The 21883-nt window shown below is 43.7% G+C and overlaps 6 protein-coding genes across 10 annotated transcripts; 5 read left to right on the top strand and 1 right to left on the bottom strand.

Annotated features, from left to right (window-relative positions):
* The first annotated feature begins 1204 nt into the window (after positions 1–1204).
* LOC105419366 (CD209 antigen-like protein C) lies at positions 1205–2977 on the top strand. 2 transcript variants are annotated; one of them, XM_029831062.1, is made up of 6 exons: positions 1205–1484; positions 1667–1771; positions 1882–2148; positions 2223–2386; positions 2467–2609; positions 2678–2977. In XM_029831062.1, the coding sequence occupies exons 1-6, from the start codon at positions 1409–1411 to the stop codon at positions 2826–2828; spliced, it is 906 nt and encodes a 301-aa protein (XP_029686922.1). In that variant the 5' UTR covers positions 1205–1408; the 3' UTR covers positions 2829–2977. The 2 variants fall into 2 exon arrangements, with proteins under 2 accessions (XP_029686922.1, XP_029686925.1); XM_029831065.1 differs by having other exon boundaries at positions 1206–1484; positions 2503–2609.
* A 5242-nt stretch (positions 2978–8219) lies between these two features.
* LOC105418214 (CD209 antigen-like protein C) lies at positions 8220–9863 on the top strand. The gene is made up of 6 exons (XM_011616995.2): positions 8220–8372; positions 8560–8664; positions 8775–9041; positions 9116–9279; positions 9360–9496; positions 9565–9863. Exons 1-6 carry the CDS (start codon positions 8297–8299, stop codon positions 9716–9718), a joined length of 903 nt encoding a protein of 300 aa, XP_011615297.2. The 5' UTR covers positions 8220–8296; the 3' UTR covers positions 9719–9863.
* Positions 9864–10667: 804 nt separating this feature from the next.
* Positions 10668–12820, top strand: LOC105418215 (CD209 antigen-like protein E). Its single transcript, XM_011617010.2, has 6 exons — positions 10668–10808; positions 11005–11112; positions 11253–11513; positions 11609–11769; positions 12164–12291; positions 12423–12820. Exons 1-6 carry the CDS (start codon positions 10715–10717, stop codon positions 12574–12576), a joined length of 906 nt encoding a protein of 301 aa, XP_011615312.1. The 5' UTR covers positions 10668–10714; the 3' UTR covers positions 12577–12820.
* A 187-nt stretch (positions 12821–13007) lies between these two features.
* Positions 13008–15784, top strand: LOC115247941 (C-type lectin domain family 4 member G-like). The gene is made up of 6 exons (XM_029831051.1): positions 13008–13552; positions 13777–13878; positions 14049–14306; positions 14395–14561; positions 15357–15490; positions 15584–15784. The coding sequence occupies exons 1-6, from the start codon at positions 13399–13401 to the stop codon at positions 15732–15734; spliced, it is 966 nt and encodes a 321-aa protein (XP_029686911.1). The 5' UTR covers positions 13008–13398; the 3' UTR covers positions 15735–15784.
* An 88-nt stretch (positions 15785–15872) lies between these two features.
* On the top strand, positions 15873–17854 carry LOC101068741 (CD209 antigen-like). Its single transcript, XM_029831055.1, has 6 exons — positions 15873–16049; positions 16199–16315; positions 16407–16658; positions 16865–17028; positions 17159–17295; positions 17369–17854. The coding sequence occupies exons 1-6, from the start codon at positions 15932–15934 to the stop codon at positions 17529–17531; spliced, it is 951 nt and encodes a 316-aa protein (XP_029686915.1). The 5' UTR covers positions 15873–15931; the 3' UTR covers positions 17532–17854.
* Positions 17546–21573, bottom strand: ttc8 (tetratricopeptide repeat domain 8). 4 transcript variants are annotated; one of them, XR_003886993.1, is made up of 16 exons: positions 21378–21573; positions 21088–21111; positions 20855–20975; positions 20721–20784; positions 20481–20640; positions 20161–20250; positions 19982–20026; positions 19807–19892; positions 19636–19723; positions 19431–19541; positions 19206–19345; positions 18949–19123; positions 18707–18829; positions 18330–18413; positions 18024–18236; positions 17546–17989 (listed from the first exon to the last, which is right to left on the bottom strand). XR_003886993.1 is itself a non-coding variant. In XM_029831036.1 (15 exons), the coding sequence occupies exons 1-15, from the start codon at positions 21489–21491 to the stop codon at positions 18120–18122; spliced, it is 1542 nt and encodes a 513-aa protein (XP_029686896.1). In that variant the 5' UTR covers positions 21492–21573; the 3' UTR covers positions 17546–18119. The 4 variants fall into 4 exon arrangements, 3 of the variants coding, with proteins under 3 accessions (XP_029686896.1, XP_011615318.2, XP_029686906.1); XM_029831036.1 differs by having other exon boundaries at positions 17546–18236; XM_011617016.2 differs by lacking the exon at positions 21088–21111 and having other exon boundaries at positions 17546–18236.
* Positions 21574–21883: the final 310 nt, after the last annotated feature.

The raw sequence follows: 21883 nt of genomic DNA, 5'->3' as shown, positions 1-21883 counted from the left end.
CGTTTCCGGCAACGGGTAAGTGCGCGGTGTGGTTAGCTTGACGAGTCGCTTTAAAAGAAAAGAAAATACTCTCTATTACAAGACTGCATAAAATACTGTGGAAACTTTAACACGCAATAAAAGTGATTTGTTCTGAACGTCTCTGCCAGAATAAAACCGAACCAAAGCACCAAAACAATAATTTATCAGGTGTATCCTGTTTGAAACCGGAAATTGTCGAAATAAAAGATGTATCATAACGTTAAAACCATTTTTTGGAGGGTATTCAGGGTTTTCCAATCTTGTACCTTAGCTAAACTTTTACCTAATAAATGTAGATCTCCTTAACTATGAATACATGCAAAGGTTAGTTTAAATATATGTGTAGCAATGTTTGAGGGAAAACTATTCAGGCCTTTTTCTTCTTTGGTAATGAAATAATTAAAAAAATAATTTTATCCTAACATCTTAAGAGTACTGTATGTTTCAATATGTACTATATAACTTTAAGCAATACTTTTAAAATAATAATTTAGTTTCTAAGAGAGTCAAATGGAAAGTATGGACATGCACAGAGACATATTTATGCAATATTTACAGAGCACCCAGCAAAGATCGGTTGCAGATATCTCTGTGGGAGGGAAAACCTGACAAGTAGCTGGATATTCAGCAGACATGGAATAATATTCGCTTTAAAGATATCTGGCGCCATCTAGCGTTGTGAATGGGTATAATATCTAGACCGCGAATGTAAGACGACCCCCACTTTTTCAGTCTTATTTCAACGCAAAAAACACCGTCTTATATTCGGGCCATACGGTATTTGCTAATGCTTAATGTTCATGATGCTTGATGTGTGAACTCGAACTTCTCTGGTCAAAGGTGACAGAAATGCAGCTGCTGTGGGGAAGTGACATTGACTGGAGATAGAGCTGCAGGGCCTGACCCAGGTGTTCTTTTAATCTGTCTGATATGGAAGAATGTGCTCTTTGCGAGCTAAGCTAATCAAATCAGTGAAGACCTACGTATAATCTCACCATTATGATTTACAGTCTTTTGCTTTGTTTGGGACCTGCTGTCTTGTGTTTTCCCCCTCCCTTTAGGCACATTTGAATTCTGTGTAACTAGGGACCTCCTAATTTCAATAAAGGAAGGATGGCGGAAGTTGTGCGTCAGAACGTGTTGGAGATCTGTAACTGAGCACATCTCTCCGTTCTCCTTGCAAGTAAAATTCAAAACTGTTGTCTTTGCCTCATTTGTTTTTCTCGTGTTTCAGGTCGTTTGAACCTAACACTTGGATAATTCCTACGATACCTGCACACAAGATCACCCACCACCAGGAAGCGATCACGTTCTGACTGACTCTGCCTCCTCCAGGTATAAAAGAGAAGACGGACAGCTGAGCAACTGAATGTGAGTCAGCGCGGCCATGGAGAATTTCCAGAGAAGGAAACTGGACAGCATAAAGGGGCAATTCTTCCACTGCCTAGAATCATGTAGACAAGGTACCAATATTTCTCTCTTCTGTTCTTTTTCATGTTTTGTCTTGATTCAGGTTCAGAACTCTATTTAGGAGAGTCCAGAATGACAAAAACATGAACACAATGAAACTATTGTACTTTTTTTCTCCCATTGTTCCTTTCACTGTAATTTTTGGGAAATAGCTTGTTTTCTTTTCGGTTATTAGTTTTCCCGGCTGTGCCTGCTTTGCCGAACCATCGACTGGTCGTGTTGGGTCTGGGATTGTTGAACGCAATTTTGCTGATAGCAGCCATTGCCACTGGGATCAACTGTGAGAACAACCGTCCACCAAATCTTTTATTTCCCACGTTCTCTTCTCGGCATTGATTTTTAATCACATCACATTGTCTGCTCAGGAATAAATGGGTTTCACCTCTGCAGGTGCCAAAGCCAGGCAAGGCTCCCTGCACGATACGCACGCGGCTGCAGCTGAGCTCCTCGGTGGGCTGGACGACCTCATGAGCAACCACAGTAACGTGGTGGAAGCCAGAGACACGGCAAAGTCTGCCTTAGACACAGCGGTCCAAAACCATGCCCAAATGAAGAAGCAGATCACTGAGCTGAAGGTCATCAATGACAAGTATCAGAGGCAGATGGAGGTGATGGAAAAGGAGAAAGCTAGCTTGAAGGCCAATTACACTGCTCTGGGTGAGGCGGAGATGCTGGTGGATAGATGCGTTCATGCTCAAACACCTACGCTGACATTTCTTTCTTTCTGCCAGTGGAAAGCTGTGGCTGTCCCTCCAGGTGGACCCATTTTATGTCCTCTTGCTATTTCTTTTCTTTTGTTGAAAGCCGCTCACTCAAAAAGAACTGGGATGACAGCAAAGCGGACTGCATCAGACGAGAAGCCGACCTGGTTATCGTCGACAGCCCAGAGGAGCAGGTGGGTCAACGCCAAGCGGGTCAAGACCACCGCCAGACATAGGCTACAAACCAGCACTTTTTTTTTTTAAACTTCCCTAGACGTTCGTGAGCCACAACATTGAAACTCTGATACAGTTAGAAAGTGGACCGTTCTGGGACAAATCCTTCTGGCTTGGCATTAGAGACACAGAGATTGAAGGAACGTGGGTGTGGATCAATAACGTAACTGAGGTGGAGCAGAGGTGAGAGAACCCCTGTCGAACGACAAGTGATCGTCATGGGTGATTGTAACTTTATTTCCATTATAAAGGTTCTGGAGGGATGGAGAGCCCAATGACAACGGACATGGAGAAGACTGTGGGGCTTCATATTACAGTGAACAAAACCCCTGGAAGACACGTAATGATGCCAATTGTAGAGGAACTAGACTGTACTGGATATGTGAAAGAGCTTTAAAGTAGAGGAAAACAAAGAATAATGTTTCTATTTTCCCCAATGAACTCCATTTGTGCATGATTTCAACTGCGTTTCATCACCATTTATTAATTGCTGGTGTCATTTTCCCCAAAACAATAAAGTTTCTGTATTTTTGCCAAAAAAAAAAAAAAAAGGCTGTTTCATACTCATTGTTGCCCCATCATGCACATGCACAGTTGCGTTGATGACTGTCTTCCAGTAAAAAGGGAAATGAAACTATTTCAACAACTGTCAAAACAACTGCATGCTGACAAAACTGCAAGCCCTAAAAGTTCTCCAGGACGGAAGAGGTGATCAGTCAGCTGAAAATGCAGCTACGGAGCAACACAAGCATAAGCGACAACCTTCAGCTTAAGCTTCAGAAGCTGCAGCAGGAGAGAGCAACCCTGCATTCCAACACATCCGAGATCAGTGAGACGCTTCTAAATTCTTATTTTCAAAATAAAATCTCTGCTTCCTGTCAACTCCAGTGTGCCGCATTCAACAGAAAACAGCTGCGGCCGGTGCAAGCCTGGGTGGCTTCTACTTAACACAACCTGCTACTTTCATTCTAAATCTGCATCCCTGCCCTTGAAGAACTGGTGGGACAGCAGGACGGACTGTAGAGCCCGTGGGGGAAATCTGACTGATCGATAACATTGAGGAGCAGGTGAAAAGGCTTAAAGAAATGGTGTCAAAGGCAACTGTTTATTTGAGTTTAGTGTTGCCATTTAATCTGTTTTGCAGCTAAATATTTTTCAGTACCTGCCAAAACTGGATCCAGGTACGCATCCATGGTGGAAGGGAAGAGGGACCTGGATTGGACTGACAGATGTGCAGGCAGAGGGCAACTGGGTGTGGATAAATAATGTGACTCGAGCCTGGCAAAGGGTGAGGAGTCTGAGCCTCTGGGTTGCCTTTTTAAACTGGGAAAGTTAAAAGGTTTACATTCATTTTTCAGCATTGTTAAGATGCATTAGATGTTGAGAGTGGAGCCTCACTGATGTGGTGTAAAATGCAGCTGGTTTTAGTGGTTCGCTTAGCTGCCATTCTCTGTGCCAGTTACTGCAAGTGTCACAGTCACGAGAATGGAATTAAACATGCAAATGTTACGCATAAGACGCTGATTCTGTGCTTCAATTAAGGAGACTATGAATTGTAAAACGTGTACGAAGCAAAAACAATCGAATGAGCTGTGAAAGAGGCTGAACAGATAATTGCTTCAAATCCTTTTTTGTAGATAATTACCAGCAACTCACGGCATGCAAAAATAGAAGGCAAAGCTGTATAACCTGTATATTTTGTTTAGGTACTGGATACAAGGGGAGCCGAACAATTATGGATCTTTGGGGGAGGACTGTGCAGCATTTTTGAACATTAAACATCCAAGGCAATCATGGTTTGATGCCAGTTGCAGTGAAGAAAAGGACTGGTTGTGTGAAGGAGAGCCCCAAATGTGATGCCTCTTCAAAGATGTCTCCTCCATGGAGTCACTTTGCATTAGTTAATCTTCTAACTCAACTTCTAAAGCTTCGAGCTTTTCACTGATTTGACATTTTTGTCCAACACTGATGATTAAGCTACCTCATTATCACTCTTTTAAATTTAAGCTTTACATGTGGTGACTTCAAGTAACCTCTAATTCTTATAAATATAAATTAAAAGCTGCCCACAATGGTTTGTTATTTGTTCTTTGTATTATTCTTTGTATTAGTGCTCCTGGGCAATACTATTGGAAAATCAGATTATTTCCATTTTAAACATTACCACATTTATGAGGACGATGCATCTTTGGGAGGGGGCAATTTCCGTTCACGTGAGACGCGTGAGTGGTGCTGCCAGGCGGCTGTAGTTTCGTATGAAACGTTGATAGAAATTGGCAAAGCCTAAGAAACGCTGAAGCTGCTTGTGGGTCGTGGGCACGGGCCAGTCCTTGACTGCTGCCACCTTGGAGGGATCTGCGCAAAGCTGTCCCTTCTCAATCACAAAGCCTAGGAAACTTACAGAGGATGCATGGAATTCACTTTTCTGCTTTGGCGTACAGCTTATTTTCCAATAGTCTCTTCAACACTTCCCGCACGTGCCCAACATGCTCCTCCAATGATCTGGAAAAGATCAGTATGTCATCCAGGTAAACGAACACCGACTTATTCAGCAGATCCCGCAGCACGTCGTTGACTAGACATTGGAACACGGCAGGGGCATTAGTGAGTCCAAAGGGCATCACCAAGTAGTCGAAGTGGCCTAGCGGGGTGTTGAAAGCCGTTTTCCACTCGTCCCCCTCCCGGATTCTGATGAGGTGATAAGCGTTTCTCAAATCTAATTTAGTAAACACCGTAGCGGTGTGTAGGGGGCTGAAAGCTGAGTCAATCAGAGGGAGAGGGTACTTGTTCTTCAGTGATGTCATTTAGGCCAGTGTAGTCAATACAGGGGCGTAAGGATTTCTCTCTCTTTTCTATGAAGAACCCCGCCCCCACGGGAGATGAGGGACGAAAGAGACCGGCTGCCACTGACTCTGTAATGTACTTCTCCATTGCCTCCTGCTCTGGCTTGGCAAGGTGAAAAAGTCTCTTGGTGGGAAGAGTGGTGCCGGGGAGCAAGTCTATGGCGCAGTCCTAAGGTCTATGGGGGGGTAACGAGGAGGCAGATGCTGTGCTGAAAACCTGCTGCAGGTCGTGGTAGTCGGAAGGAACATTGGTTAAGTTGATCTCCTCGGGTGCTGGAGATGGGTTCGTGGACCTGGTTGGCAGAGTGGATTTAAGGCAGTGGGCATGGCAATGGTTACTCCAGTTGCGGATGGTGGCAGTAGACCAATCAATGTGGGGGTTGTGGAGCTTCAGCCAGGGGATGCCCAGGATGATGGAATTCAGAGGAGTGCAGATAACATACATCTCTATGAACTCGTGGTGGTTGCTGGAGAGAATCAATTTCAGAGGTTGCGTCTTGCGCGTTACCAACGTTAGAAGTTTACCATCTACTGACTGCACCTCTTTCGGGACCGACAAGTCATAAGTGGGGATGCCATGAGTGTTAACAAAGTCCAAGTCAATGAAGCTTTCATCTGCACCGGAATCCACTAACACTTCAGTTGGGACGGAGTGTTCAGGGAGATGGATCGTACCTTGGACTTGATCCTTGACGAGGAGGAAGAGATACGACTCAGCTCGGTCCCTTGTCTTCTAGGTGATCCCAGTCCCCTTGGCACCTCAGGACATCGGGAAATATAGTGTCCCTGCTGCGCGCAGTAGAGGCAGAGCTGGTGCTGCATGCAGCGTTGTCTCTCAGCTGCTGTGAGGCGTGTCCTTCCTAACTGCATGGGCTCCTCTGTGGGCTGTGGCGGTTGCTCCTGGGTGTAGTGGGAGGCGGCAGGAGATCTTGGGAAGGAATCAGGTGAGTAAAACAGTAGGTGCGGAACCATCCCCTCTGCGTCCCCTGCCGCTCCCTGATCCTATTGTCAATGCGGATGGTTAAATCAATAAGGGAGTGGCACTCATGAACAGCTAATTCGTCCTTCAGCTCTACTGCTAGCCCCTTGAGGAATATGGCTTGCAAGGCTGAATCCCCCCCACCCACTCTCTGCCGCTAGGATGCGAAAGTTTACCGCGTACTCAGAAGCGGGGGAGTTACCCTGTCGGAGGTCCAGCAGTTGGCTCAGCACCTGTCTTCCTGTCACCGGGTGATCGAAAACCCGCTTCATCTCCTCCACGAACCCGGTGTAATCACACATCAACTCTGGTCGCTGTGTGGCGACAGCTACGGACCAGGCAGCGGCTTGTCCGGTGAGCAAACTCATGATGAAGGCAGTCTTGGCTTGCGGGGTGGAATAGGTGAGGGGTTGCTGGGTAAAAACCAACTGGCACTGGTGCAAAAACTGGGAGCATGTCCCCAAGTTTCCTGAATATCTTCCTGGGATAGGGATATAGGGCTCACGTGGCTGTGTAGCAGGGTTGGTCGGCGGGCTGTCAACTGGGACCGACGCGGCGGTGTCCTGTGCGCGAGGAAGCGTTCGTCCAGGGCCACCAGCTGACCGCTGAGTTGAGACGCCGGCCGTGATGCGTTGCATATGCTCTGGCATTTGGCGCAGAGCCGACTCTACCTGGTGGACCCGCGCTGCTTGCGCGGAAAGAGTCCGCTTCAGCAGGTCTGACTCTGCTGGGTCCATAGTGGCCGGATTGTTCTGTTATGGGAAGTCAAGGAGGCCTGGACCCAGATGCAGAGTAGAGGATATGGCTCTTTATTAATAACAAGGTGCAAGACAAGGAGTCAATCAAAGTAGCAACGAAAATCAATTCTAGCAAAGTAACAACAGAAAATCTACGAACTAAAGTCACCATAAAGAAAAAACCGTCAAGAAAAAGTACAAATGAAAACGCAGTGACGAGGCACTGGAACAAACTCAGGCTGGAAGAAACCACGGAAAACAGGAGGCGAAAACTGGAAATCACAACGGATGGGAGCTAGGTGCTGTGGCGAAACAACCCGGCACAGGAGGCAAAGAGAGGGGAGTTTAAGTAGCAACGAGCTGCAGGTGCGTCAGCGGCTCAGCGCTCCCCAGGGATCGGCCCGCCCCTGGCAGTCGCTCCTGCAGGTGAAGGGAGGGGGGAAGAAATGAGTCACGTTCAAGAACCACAACACTTTTAAATTTAAGCTTAACATGTGGTGACTTCAAGTAACCTCTAATTTTTATAAATATAAATTCCTGAAAATTCCTAAAAATCTAAGTATGCCACAGTGAATTACCATTTATTAACATTTGTTGAATTAATAAATTAATAAAACTGCTAAAATCTCTTAACATCTGCATAATGACACCATTTTGTAGTCATTGTTAGCATTTATCTGTTAACCAAGTCCAACTTCATGAGATTTGTGGGATTAATGTTTGTAAAAAATATCTTAAATTTAAAAAGCTTAAAGGTTGACTGAACAAAATTTGTGGTATTCTCTGATTAAAAGCTGCCCACAATGGTTTGTTATTTGTTCTTTGTATTATTCTTTGTATTAGTGCTCCTGGGCAATACTATTGGAAAATCAGATTATTTCCATTTTAAACATTGCCACATTTATGAGGGCGATGCATTTTTGGGAGGGGGCAATTCCCGTATAGAGGTATTAGGACAAGATTCTGCAACCTGTGGCAACCTCCACCGTCTGGGACCAAATGGCCCCCATGCTGGCCCCCATGGGGCAGGTTCCCCAGGAACCACCACCCGATTGGCCCTCCAGTGGTCCTGACCTTACAGAAGTGGCACCACTGAGCAGCACCAGAGATCTAATCTAGAAACAAAAAATTTGGTAGCTTTTGTGCTACATTTACAAATGCTATTCATGTTCATCCTTGGATAATTCCTACGATACCTGCACACAAGATCACCCACCACCAGGAAGCGATCACGTTCTGACTGACTCTGCCTCCTCCGGGTATAAAAGAGAAGACGGACAGCAGAGCAACTGAATGTGAGTCAGCGCGGCCATGGAGAACTTCCAGAGAAGGAAACTGGACAGCATAAAGGGGCAATTCTTCCACTGCCTAGAATCATGTAGACAAGGTACCAATATTTCTCTCTTCTGTTCTTTTTCATGTTTTGTCTTGATTCAGGTTCAGAACTCTATTTAGGAGAGTCCAGAATGACAAAAACATGAACAAACACAATGAAACTATTGTACTTTTTTTTCTCCCATTGTTCCTTTCACTGTAATATTTGGGAAATAGCTTGTTTTCTTTTCGGTTATTAGTTTTCCCGGCTGTGCCTGCTTTGCCGAACCATCGACTGGTCGTGTTGGGTCTGGGATTGTTGAACGCAATTTTGCTGATAGCAGCCATTGCCACTGGGATCAACTGTGAGAACAACTGTCCACCAAATCTTTTATTTCCCACGTTCTCTTCTCGGCATTGATTTTTAATCACATCACATTGTCTGCTCAGGAATAAATGGGTTTCACCTCTGCAGGTGCCAAAGCCAGGCAAGGCTCCCTGCACGATACGCACGCGGCTGCAGCTGAGCTCCTCGGTGGGCTGGACGACCTCATGAGCAACCACAGTAACGTGGTGGAAGCCAGAGACACGGCAAAGTCTGCCTTAGACACAGCGGTCCAAAACCATGCCCAAATGAAGAAGCAGATCACTGAGCTGAAGGTCATCAATGACAAGTATCAGAGGCAGATGGAGGTGATGGAAAAGGAGAAAGCTAGCTTGAAGGCCAATTACACTGCTCTGGGTGAGGCGGAGATGCTGGTGGATAGATGCGTTCATGCTCAAACACCTACGCTGACATTTCTTTCTTTCTGCCAGTGGAAAGCTGTGGCTGTCCCTCCAGGTGGACCCATTTTATGTCCTCTTGCTATTTATTTTCTACTGCTGAGAACCAAAAACTCAAAAAGAACTGGGATGACAGCAGAGAGGACTGCATCAGACGAGAAGCCGACCTGGTCATCATCGACAGCCCAGAGGAGCAGGTGGGTCAACGCCAGGCGGGTCAAGACCACTGCCAGACATAGTCTACAAACCAGCCCTTTTTTTTTTTAAACTTCCCCAGACGTTTGTGAGCCACAACATTGAATCTCTGGTAGGAAGTAGACCTGTCTGGGAGAGCTCCTTCTGGCTTGGCCTTAGAGACACAGAGATTGAAGGAACGTGGGTGTGGATCAATAACGTAACTGAGGTGGAGCAGAGGTGAGAGAACCCCTGTCGAACGACAAGTGATCGTCATGGGTGATTGTAACTTTATTTCCATTATAAAGGTTCTGGAGGGATGGAGAGCCCAATGACAGCGGACACAATGGAGAAGACTGTGCGGCTACATATTACAGTGAACAAAACCCCTGGAAGACACGTAATGATGTCAATTGTAGAGGAACTAGAATGTACTGGATATGTGAAAAAGCTTTAAAGTAGAGGAAAACAAAGAATAATGTTTCTATTTTCCCCAATGAACTCCATTTGTGCATGATTTCAACTGCGTTTCATCACCATTTATCAATTGCTGGTGTCATTTTCCCCAAAACAATAAAGTTTCTGTATTTTTGCCCAAAAAAAAAAAGGCTGTTTCATACTCATTGTTGCCCCATTATTCACATGCACTGTTGCATTGATGACTGTCTTCCAGTAAAAAGGGAAATGAAACTATTTCAACAACTCTCAATCCAATAATAACAGTCCAAAACGCTGCGTGTGCAGTTTGCGGCCATTTTTGATAAACCGCTCTTATGTCTATCAGATATTGTGTCTTCACATGAAGTCTGGATTAGTGCTATTTCCACACAGTGGCGGGTGATGTTTTCAGAATAAAGAAATTTCTACGGGGTTTGCAGTGAATATTTAATCTGAACGCTGCTGAGCAGAGCGTTTGGGCCAACAGGAGAACATTGATTCTGAGGGGAAGAAACCCATGTGGACACCCCATAGTTTCCTCAAAAACAGCTGCAGGGGAAAAGTTCCGCCGTCCAACAGCTCACAGCTATCAACAGCACTGTCAGTTTCAATTCTGCTGCTGCACAAACGGTGATATAAACCAGAAAGTACAATCAATAAACTTGGTTTACGTCAGATTTCGTTCTTTTTTATTAGGGTTGAGCGCTGTGCTAACATCAGGGATTCGCCTTTGATGCTGTGGACAAAGAATAATAAAGGTCAACAATACAATGGAATCTAATGTGCGATTTGTTTATTAATCCAGAATCTGTGGCCTGAATTTAAAACTAAAAAATGTTTGTTTGATTTTACTGCATATTAAGTTTCCCGGCATTGGGAAAATTTCACAAGTGCAAGTCAATCAAAATTGGTGTCATAAGCCTTTCACTTCTTCTTTCTTGCGCAAGACACCTAGCTGGAATTCTTTGTTATTGCTGATGCGAGAATGCTGTCGCTCTTGGACGTGTGCTCATTTGACCGATGGCCAATATGGAGACAGGTTTTAACACACTGGTTTGTGAAGATGACAACCTGGAGCATCCTGACAACTTCTTTTCACAGCAGGGGCAGACAGGTTGAGTAAAATCCAAGTTATCTTGGTTATTGTTTTTATTTGATTTTTTTTACATTTACCTTAAAATTTTGGCAGACTGAATGGGTTGAAATGGTTAAAAAAATCAAACCGCACCACTGCTGCCTGTGCTCAAAGTGTATTATCTGCTTGATATGGCTGTTTTTGACCGTTTAATGCACTTTATGTCTCTGTGTAGGGCACAGATTTCAGAAGACATACGTCAGCATTTGGAGCCCAGTTGTAGCGGGTCTCACTGGCCTCGCTGTTGTTTTATTGATGCTCAACATTGGCCTGGGTATCTACCGTAAGTTCGATTAACTCTTAAGAATGCGATGGTAATCAATAGATATTGACCGCTTTAATCACCAATACAGTCTTCATTTATTGATTGTTCTCTAATCAGTTCCTTCCTAAAACCATGTGATCACCCATTCTCTTACATAGACAGCAATATGAAAGGGAACCAGCTTACATTGGAGGATGTGGAAGATATCAGGAGTGAGCTGAACGACATGGAAGCATCTTACAAGGCTGCGTTTGAGTCCACAAACAATTACAAGAAACAGCTGGACAGCAAGCTGAAAGACTCGACAAAAACAAAGTGGGAGCTGGAGCACCAGACCAAGAGGAACAACGACTACCAAAAAAACATGGATAAGATAACTAAGAACATTGCACTGCTGAAATACCAGTTACCAAAGACTGGTACGAGTCCCTGGAGTTTTCCCGAGCGCACGTGCCTTTTCTTTCATTCGAGGTGGCTCCAGTCAGTCATTTGTCCTTGTTTCCTATCACCACAGAGCAGGCGTGTCGACTCTGTCTGCCAGACTGGGTTTGGTTCAACTCCATGTGCTACTTCTTCCCTTTTGAAACTATGGGGTATAAATCGTGGTCACAAGCCAGACATTTTTGCCAGTTGTATGGAGGCGACCTGGCAGTCATCAACAGCACAGTCAAACAGGTGGGTGAGCGACATTTAAAACTCACTGTATAATCGCCACTGCATTGGCAGACAGGTGGCAGCATCTCCGCAAACCACTTTTGGGCTTTCGGAGGTATTTGAAAGAAAATTGGGTAAATTGTCACTGAATTAAACAGTTCTGAACCCAGCAAAAATTGCGTGGCTGCTGCCCATCCAATCTGCCACTGTTTCAAGCATAAAACAAGCACGCTAAAAGAAAAATAGCCAGTTTCTTAAAACCAAACCATTTGAAACCCTGGTTAAGTCAAATAATGCCCCGTCATCATAGTGGCAAGTAGGTGTTAAAAGAGTTTTCTGGGTTTTCTTTTGTTGAAGTTCATGTAAATGTACAAAAATATATCATTTTGACTTTAAATCGCATCACTTGTGATAGAACTCAACCGTCATGCACCTGGTACAAAACCTGGAACCTAACTCAAGTGTGGGCTTCTGGGTCGGACTGAGGAATTTAGCTCAGGAAGACTCTTGGAAATGGCCGGATGGAAAGTTACTGGTCGAGGGGTAAGGCCTATCGCTCTCCAACAGGGTGCTACCATAGAAACAACCACTATTTGTGTGGTTTATTTACTGTGAGATATATTGTTAGTCTGTTTGATGACATATCACATCTCACTTCTTCAAATCTGTCGCAGCTACTGGATGGACGGGAACCCAACCGGCGTTAAAGATGACGTCTGCGTTGCGGTTTATGCCAGAGAAAACTTTTTCAAGGCATGGGGCGACACAAATTGCAATGCCCAAAACAAGAAATGGATTTGTGAAAAAGCAGAAGACAAGTGGGGTTAATGTCTTTGCACCGTGGATATTGGGGTTCACCTCTTCTTATTGGTCTTCACAGCAAAATCTTTATGTGTAACAGGGACAAAGCCATATAAGAAAACTACATGAAAAGTGTTTAAATGTGTAGCAAACAAGGGATTGTTGCTAAGACTGAACCTTGAAATGTTGATGAGGTCAAGATGATGGCAAAACATGCTAGTGCTTGTAATTAAAGTTGGCTCAGGCTGTTGCACTTTCTTCTTCTTTTCAATCATGACTGGTGTAAAATATTTTAATGCCATAACTCCACCTTTATCGTGTTCTTCACACCCTTTGGAGTCCAGAGAAGTTTTACATGTCCTACTGAGCTTGCGCAGATGTACAGGGAAGACAAATCCAGTCCTTGGGGCCAGATTCAAGCCAGGTTTTGTGTCCTACCAGGCAGAAACTGCTTTTGCCAAAGGAGGTGGTACCCTGGGTGAAAGCATTGTCTACCTGTAGAATAGAAAACCTGGAATAGAATCCGTCCCTGAAAATGTGGAATAGTTATTTAATATCAAATCATCCAGAAAAAAACTCACACATGGTTTAAGAAGAATAAGAAAATAAGTTGAATTGCAGAAAATGACAGAAATTGAAACGTGATCCATTCAAAAATTCTAATTTGGAGAAAGGTGCTGTTTTTTATTTTTCATCTTAATTGTAACTGAGAAAAGTGTATTGCTTATTTAATGTACAGAACTATAATTTTGTCCCCACAAAGTCCAACCCCAGAAAATGAGCCAATTCCTTTAAACCTGGAACCCACATGAATAGAAACAAACACACACTTCCTGGTAGAAGCAGCAGATGGGAGGTAAACAGATCAATAAGCACCATTGCAACTGTTTAGTAGGTCCGTTTCACCGTCAGTTTGAGAAGAAAATGTCACATCAGCAGAAGATTTTTAAAGGTTCAAACAGCCATGGAGCTTCGACACTTCAGCACCGGACATTTGGACAAGGTACAGCTCATGTATAAATGTTCTTTAACCAGTTATCTAACTAAGGGTTTGACTTTACTGACTACATACTTGACAATGTTTCGAGCGTGTATTTTCAAAACCTTCAGATTATTTGAGTATGATCAAAATGACCTCCTTTGTGTTAATTAGCCTACATGCTGAGAGTATAGAAGAATGTAAAATACACTATTGTGATTAAATGAGCGGCGCACTGTCTGTTTCAGGGGGGGCTGCTTCTGCAGATCCACACTATCCGCTGGCTATCAAGTGTCTCAGTCTGCTGAACCTTATTCTGCTCATGGCTGCGGTTGTCATAGGGATTTACTGTAAGCACGAGTGCTGATAAAGACAATACCGAGTAGTGTAGTAGAATATCAAAATGCTATTTTAACTTGAGGAAAGATGTTTGAAAACCCTTGTTTGCTTGTGATCTCTGTGGAAAAGACTCCTCTTCTCCTCTGGATCCTTATGGTATTTTATATTATTAATTCCTCAGGTGCTAAAGATAATTATCCAGAGGTCCCTGGGTCAGCTATTGCACCTCTGCTCGCTGAGGTAAACTATTACCGTAACAACAGCCACATCATTAAAACCAGGCTGGAAGCGGAGAAGACAGCTGCTAAACAGCGCGCCGGCGGTATCTCAGTGAGGCTGGAGCTGAAGCAGCAGAAGGTGCTGACAGACAACATCCTCAAACAAATTGGAAAGCTACAGATGAAGAAAACCGACCTGCAGTCTAACATAAGTGTTCTAGGTAGGTGACGCTCCATTATGTAGATCTCTCGTGTTCTAATATAAAATAAATGAGCGTGTAAATGATTCCATGCTCTTGTTTTCACCAGTGGAAAGCTGCAACAAATGTCAGCCTGGCTGGATGCTTCTAAAATCAGCCTGCTATTATTTCTCGTCTCAAAATAAATCCGACACCAAAAGGAACTGGGATGAAAGCAGAGGCAACTGTGTGAATCAAGGAGGTGACCTGCTCGTGATCGACAGCCTGGAGAAGCAGGTCGGTCACCAGCCGGGGAGGGTTACGATTTCTGTACCTAAACAAGTCGGAGATTCAAAGATCTATTTCAAGTATCTATTGGATGCTGTTATTGTAAATGTTGGACTGTTCCACCGTGATTTTAGTGATATTTAACAAGGTTCTGGGCTCAGGTTCTCTCCATGTGGAGTTTGAATGTTCTCCCCCTCATCTGCTAAAGGACAACATGAAATGTCTCTGGGACCAGTTTCCTCTCACAGATCAAACTCAACCACATTTGGAACTCTGCAGAATTTCCAAATCCCCAGTGGGATTGTGTGAGTGAAAGGTGTGTGTGTGTTCTTTGATGGATTGGTGACCTGTCAAAGCCAGCTGAACCTTAAAAAAAGCAAAAATCCCTCCTGTAGTGATTTTCTACTGGGCACAAGGACTTTAAATGCAGCTGACATCAGAGGTTTTTAGATCACATCCCACAGGAAGAGTCAGAATTGAGCTTGTTTTTAAGGAACCATGTAGGATGAACAGATCCCAGATTACACCTCTGATGAAGGCGGCCGAGGTCTCAGGCAGGATGCTGCATTAGGCTCAGATTCACCCATTAGTGCGTGAGTTAAAGATGCGGGTGCCTGTGATGGACTGACAGTCTGCCATCTGTCGCCCAGCAACCACACCAAAAGGCTCCAACGCCCTTGTGATCCTCCAGGAGTTGGAGGATGGATGACAGTCCGTCCAGGGCTTAGAGAATCTGTACTGTATGTAAAAGGGTTAACTAATACACAGGTGAGGTTCTCCAGTCCTGTCTCTCTCATCTTCCAGGTAACCATAAGTGACAATTATTCAAAGCGGAGCTCCAGTGAAACGTGGTGGGAGATGGGGGCTTGGATCGGCCTCACCGGCAATGCGACTTCAGGAAAATGGATCTGGGTTAATAACGTGACGGCTGAAACCTTGTGAGCTTTGTTCTTACCCTCCAATGCGTGACTGCCTTAACGTGCTGGACAAGTATCTCAGGTCTTTAATGCACGTTTCTGCTTTCCTCCAAGCTTCTGGAGAATTGGACAGCCTAAAACCGAAGGAACTCAGAGCGGAGACTGTGCAGCTTTTCATTACTATGGCGACGCCAGGAAGACGTGGTACAACGGTAACTGCCAGCAGCACCTGCTCCACTGGATATGTGAGGGAAAACCAAAATAAAGACACAGCATTTTGTCAGCTGTAACAATAAAATGTGATACCGAAACAAACGACTGACTCTTGTTCTGTAAATATTTAACACATTAACAGAATTTTACATCACTCTTGCACACACATACACGCACAAACAGGGCAATGTCCTCGCAAATAATCAGTCCTTGGCAAACACGGCGGTCGGCTCTCTTCAGCAGTCCAAAATGATAGACAGGGAAAATTCAGACGGCAATTCTGATGGCGGTTATAACAAACTGATCAGTCAAGAGGATGTAACTGGGGATGAGCAGGCTCTCCACTCTATTCAGGAGAGGCAACAAGGTAGGAATCCAACAATAGGAATTACAACGTCATCTTCTCTTTGATGGATTCAATAATACTGCTCTCACTTTTCTCTCTCACTGGTTTATTATTTTTGTCTTGCCACAGTAACACTGACTTTCCTGTCAATTTTTTATTTTTTTTTGCAGTTTCACTGTCTCTGACCAGTCCTGAATCCAGTTTGAGTCGTTACAAATGGCTCACTGGGTGTCTGGCTGTGCTTGCTGCAGTCCTCCTGGCAGTTGATATCGGCCTGGGAGTCTATTGTAAGTCACCGATGAGCCATAAAACACCTTTATCGTATTGTAAAATCAATGCTTTGGGGGTGACACTAAACTCTGTCGTGGCCACCTGCAGACAACAAACTCACCGGCGGGCAGCGGGCAGTACTGGACGTCAACGCCGAGGTGAGCAAACTACAGGCTGCTTACAACCTTGCAGTTCAACGCAGGGAGGAGGCGAGGAAGGACTTGGCGAGAGTGATCAGAGAGCAGCAGGTTATCAAGTGGGAGCTTGATCACCAGAAGAGAAGAAACGAAGATTACGAAAAACAATCCGACAAACTCCTGACGGAAATTGCGGCGTTAAAATCTCACGTTCCCATGATCGGTGAGAGATTCCTGTTTAGCTACTCGAAGAATACTGTGAATAGTAAATATTGAGGGTTTTATACCTATGCATGTAAAACAATATATGTGCAATTGTACAGAAATAACTCATTGTCCTATCGTAAACTGTATTCAACCAAATATTTAATTATCACTTGCATTCCAAGTGAACATAGTAATGACATCATGTTTCTATTTTTGGCACAGAGGAGGGCTGCAGGCACTGCTTACCAGGTTGGACATATATGAACTCCATGTGTTACTACTTTCCTTTTTCTGAGGTCATTTTACGCCGACCTTGGCTCGAAGCCAGGCAATTCTGCTTGAAACAAGGAGGCGACTTGGCCAAACTTGACAGCAGAGAGAAACACGTAAGAATTCTACTTTCTCGCTCGATATTTCAGGTGAAACAGGGCAGGATCACCTCCCTTCAACCACAACTGGTATATAAAGTCTCTGTTTCATTGTTAAATGTTGTGTTATGTGTTTCCTGGCATTCAGATGGCGATAACTGAGTTGATAAATAATTATCAAAAACACTCGAGGAAGATAGCAGATAGTGGCTTCTGGATCGGCCTGAGGGATGTCGACGAGGAGGGGACGTGGAAATGGACAGACGGAAGCAGACTGACAGAGAGGTAACCCCTGACCTGACCCTGGAAAATGCAAAGTAAGTCGTGTAGCGCACCTGTAATTCTTTTATTTTTCCAGCTACTGGAACGACGGCGAGCCCAACAACCATGGAAATGAAGACTGTGCAGCTGTCTACCCCAGAAGCAATCCCTTCAAGTCCTGGAACGACGCTCCGTGTCCGTACGCGCTAAAGTGGATCTGCCAAATGCTACCCAGAGTTTCAACGGCGGCACGATTGTAAAGAAAGAAATTAGGTTTTTACACAACGTCATTTTAATTGTCATGTGATTAATGATAATAGTCACACACGCCTACACAGCAGCGTGCACTAACACATCATTTCCTGAGTAGATACAGATCAGCGATCGTTCTAATGCATGAAAGACACCAAGCTTCTATCCTCGACACATAAATAATTTGTTTCTTTGTTTTGTTGAGGCTAAAAAAATGGGCAAGAATATTTCTAAATACTGTATGAAAATAAAGGATTTATGAAAATACTGCTACAAAATATGCTGCTAATTTCACTGTAATAAATAAAATGCAGCATTTTTCTACCACGTACACATTCTTTTCTTTTGTAATACAGCTCTGTATAAATTCCACTCAGTTTATAGGAAATAATACATTTACAAATTACAAATTACACAAACTCTAAGAATTTAAATGTGATGAATTTTCATAGTTTTGCATTGTTAACAATGTTAACATTGTTAACATTGTTCGCAGTTGAATGGACCAATATGAAACCATATAACCAAAGATCCCAGTCAGAGTTGGTGCATTCTCACCTTGTGAGTTTATCTGTGCAGAACGCATTTATGACCTGTCAAATAGCTGCAAAATGCACACGAAGCTGCTTCAGAAGCTGCTGCGTGTCCACGTGTTCCGGAAAGGCATCCTCTGCCTTTTGGGCTGCAGTGTAGCTACTCTGAAGGTCTCCGATCTGGCAACAAAAAAAACCCCAGCAACTTACATGATACAGTGTAATTAGGGGCCAAAAGGTGCCCTGAACTGTTTTAATAAAGTAATGAATTACCTTTTCAGAGAGAATGGAGAGATTGAAGTGTGGTTCATACATGTGAGATGCTAGAGAGGCAGCAGTCTGTAGGAAGGCTTTAGACTGTCGGAGAAAACAAATGTCATCCTCTCAGCTGCCTGTACAAGTGTAATGAGCTGGGACATCTTAAGCATTAAAATGAAGACATCACTTTGGCATCCAGCTCAGTAGCATTTACAAATTAAATTGGGCATAGAGTTAATGCTCTATATTTGAATGGAGAATATAAAATATGAATACAGCCAAGGTTAATAAAGAAATGTGATTTCAAATATCAGAAAGCAGCCCATTTGAGTGCTCTGTGGAAATTGTATAAGTGGAAAAGTCTTTTTTTAAACTGAGAAATGTGTTTTCACCTGCTCAACGCGACCTTTGCGCAGCTCCAGCACGGCCAGGTTGTTGTAAGCCTCAGCATGGTCGTTATTAAACGCCAACGCAAGTTTGAAACACTGATAGGCCAGCGTCAAGTCTGCTATACCCTGCAAACATTGAACACATCGCAGCTGGTGAGCGTTTCTGTGTGCTGGAAGTCAATATTCCTTTTCATTTGCGCAACCCCCATAGCAGCCTACATCACATTGGAGGATTAATAACTCACCACAGCCACATGTCCGATGTTGTACCACACGTCAGCCTGCTCCTCGTCGCTGGTCGATAGCGCCAGAGCCCGCTCAAAGGAGGACAGAGTCATGTCGTACTGCTGAGCGTAGAAACAGCACAGGCCCAGGTTGTTGTATAGCTGACAGTTATACACGCCCATCTGGAGTAGACGTCTGGCAAAGGGAGAAGTGTCCGTTATTTCTTTATATGTTGTAACCACAAATTGTATAGAATTGCCGTAAGAGGTTTTCTGACCTGTAGAAGCGCAGGGCGATCTCGGGCTGGTCAGTGTAGAAGTGATTGCTGCCTATACAGGCTATGGCCTCCACGTGAGTGTTATCCTGCTTCAGCACATCTCTGTAGTATTCTGTGGCCGATGAGATGTTGTTCATCTCCTGTGTCAATACCGCAGCACAGACAGGAATGAAGGTTTACGCAGACCAGAGGAGTGAATTCACCTCTTTAGGAATAACGTTTTACCTCATGTATGCGAGCGATCCCTGTGAGGAGCGTAACCTCCCCAGGGAAGTGGTCAAGACCTTGTTTGAAGAGATTGAGTGCTGTTATTGGCTGATCCAAGCGCTGATAAACCTAAGAAAAGATGAGAATTTTTAATTCATATGCAATCCTTTGGTTCAATGAGTATTTATCCATTGCAAAGCAAGTCACGGTTTGATGCTACTACCTTTGCAAGGTAGAGATATGTGTCCACAATTTCTTGGTGATTGAGAGCAGATCTAAACTGTTTTTCTGCTTCTCGATACAAACCGAGCCTGCAAAGGTCAGAGGCATGAATGAATGACCACTCTAAACACAGAACTTTTGACCGTTACACAAATAATATAGGATTGTTTGCCTGTAGTAGCATTTTCCCAGCTGAACTTTCCACCACCAGTCTTTGAACTGGGCATGTTCTGTAGCTTGAGCGGCCAAATCTAAAGCCTAAGCAAAAAATACAAGATTTGCACATCATACATTTAAAAAAATCTTACAGTGGAAAAAAAGGAAATGTTTGCTTAAGTGCCACTCACATTTTTGACATCATTTTCATGATGGAAAATGTACTCAAACAAAGTCTAACAAGAGAAAACAAGAGATATTAAGAGTCAAACAAGAGATATTTTACATTTTTATTAAAGGTATTGTCTCAAAGCAGTTTAAAAGGGAAGATAATGAATATGTCTGCATTTACTCTTATTCAGAGTCTTACCCTGGATAAATTAGGCTTTTGGGAATACTTGGCCAGATTCAGTCTTGACAAATTTATAAATGGTCCATCTGGATTAGTTAACATTGAGGCCTGGAGGAAGAGAAAAAACTCATCTATAAATATGCATGGCCTCTAACACACACACACACACGCACGAACACACACACACACACACACACACGCACTTGTGTATGTATAAAAAATAACATTACATTTAAAATAATGTCCTAGAAGTATTATGTATTTCCAAGGTGAATGTAATAATATTTTTTTTAATTGTTTTAGGCTCCAAATTGAGATTTTCAGGCACATTTACTCACTGTTCCCAGGCGGATGAATCTGCCAGAAGCGCTTGTGACAGGACGAGCTGTGCTTGCTGTCCGGGGTGTCTTAATGGCCTGTTCCATCGTCCCGGGACGACCTGACTGAGTGCTGGGTCTCACAAAACCTGTTATGGGGCGCCCTGATTGAGTCACAGGCCTTAAATACAGATAAGAGATGGATCAAAGTTTAAGTGCATGTTGTTTTAGTTTTAAGCTAAGTGGTGAGCATTATAGTACCGGACAGCCTGACTGGGTCCTCCACCCTGGCTTGTTCCAGGGAGTCTCAGTGATGTTCCAGGACCTGAAGGAAACCCATATTGTCTATATTAATAGTTTACCATCTGACGACATAAAAAACCCATGAAACTTACGTGCAACTTGGGCAATAGAGCTCTCATCTAACATCATCTCAGCAATCCCCTCCTGGTCAACCTCAACTTCATCAATGTAAACCATCTCGGTAAGAGCACGAGTCTTCAAGCTCCATGCAGCCTGTACAACACACAATATTTACTCAATTATTGCACATATATGAAGAGGTTGCAGGGTCAAAAATAGACCTACTAACAACTTTAAAAGGCAGAACAGCTTGCAGATATGTTACCTCTGAGATAGGCAATGAGCAGTCCTTAAGAGAGCACGTAGTGAGTGAAAAGGATGGAAAAAAAGGTGAGAATAATAAAGGGAAAGAATGGAGTGTGGAACAAAACATGAAAAAAAATAACCTCCCACGTTAAGATATATGCTGACTAAGAGTGAACAATCCTAACCTTAAATAATGATGAACGTCAAAGCAGCTGATTATCAGGATTATGTACCAGATTCGACATGAAAGTAGGCTTTCCGTGATGGTTAATCGCTAGGAAGCTAATCGCGCTAGCTACACCACAGTACCTGGTCATACGGGTTGTCTTGTAGTATTTTCGTGCAAATGTCGGCACATTGTTGGAGCTTTCGCCTCCTGAAATAGCTCCATGCCAGAAACAGCGGGTCTATTGTCACCTCCATTGATCTGACGAGGACAGTAAAGAGGTGCCGAGATAATATTGCAAATCTACAACGACGGCGTAGCTTCTCCCTGTCGCCGAGCAACGCTAGGGAGGGCGGTGCTTCCTTGCGTCATTTCCGAAACGTTCTAATAACACAGTACCAACAAAACCACATATATTATAGGTATATTACGTTCGTTTTAATGTAGGTGGCAACTTAAATATTTACTGTCTTACCACCAATAATTAAAATGGTATCATTAGGATCCTATTTGGTGAACAAATAAGTATTTTCAGTCCATTTTTGGTGATGGGTTCAACGCAAAGGCAGCCATTAAATGGGATATACAATTAAACCCGAATAATAACTTTTATAAAGAGAAACGAGTTCTGAGCTGCTGTTCCGTTGAT

This window comes from Takifugu rubripes, chromosome 2 (genome assembly GCF_901000725.2).
Source record: "Takifugu rubripes chromosome 2, fTakRub1.2, whole genome shotgun sequence".
Classification (NCBI taxonomy): domain Eukaryota; kingdom Metazoa; phylum Chordata; class Actinopteri; order Tetraodontiformes; family Tetraodontidae; genus Takifugu; species Takifugu rubripes.
This window is presented reverse-complemented; position numbering and strand designations above follow the sequence as displayed.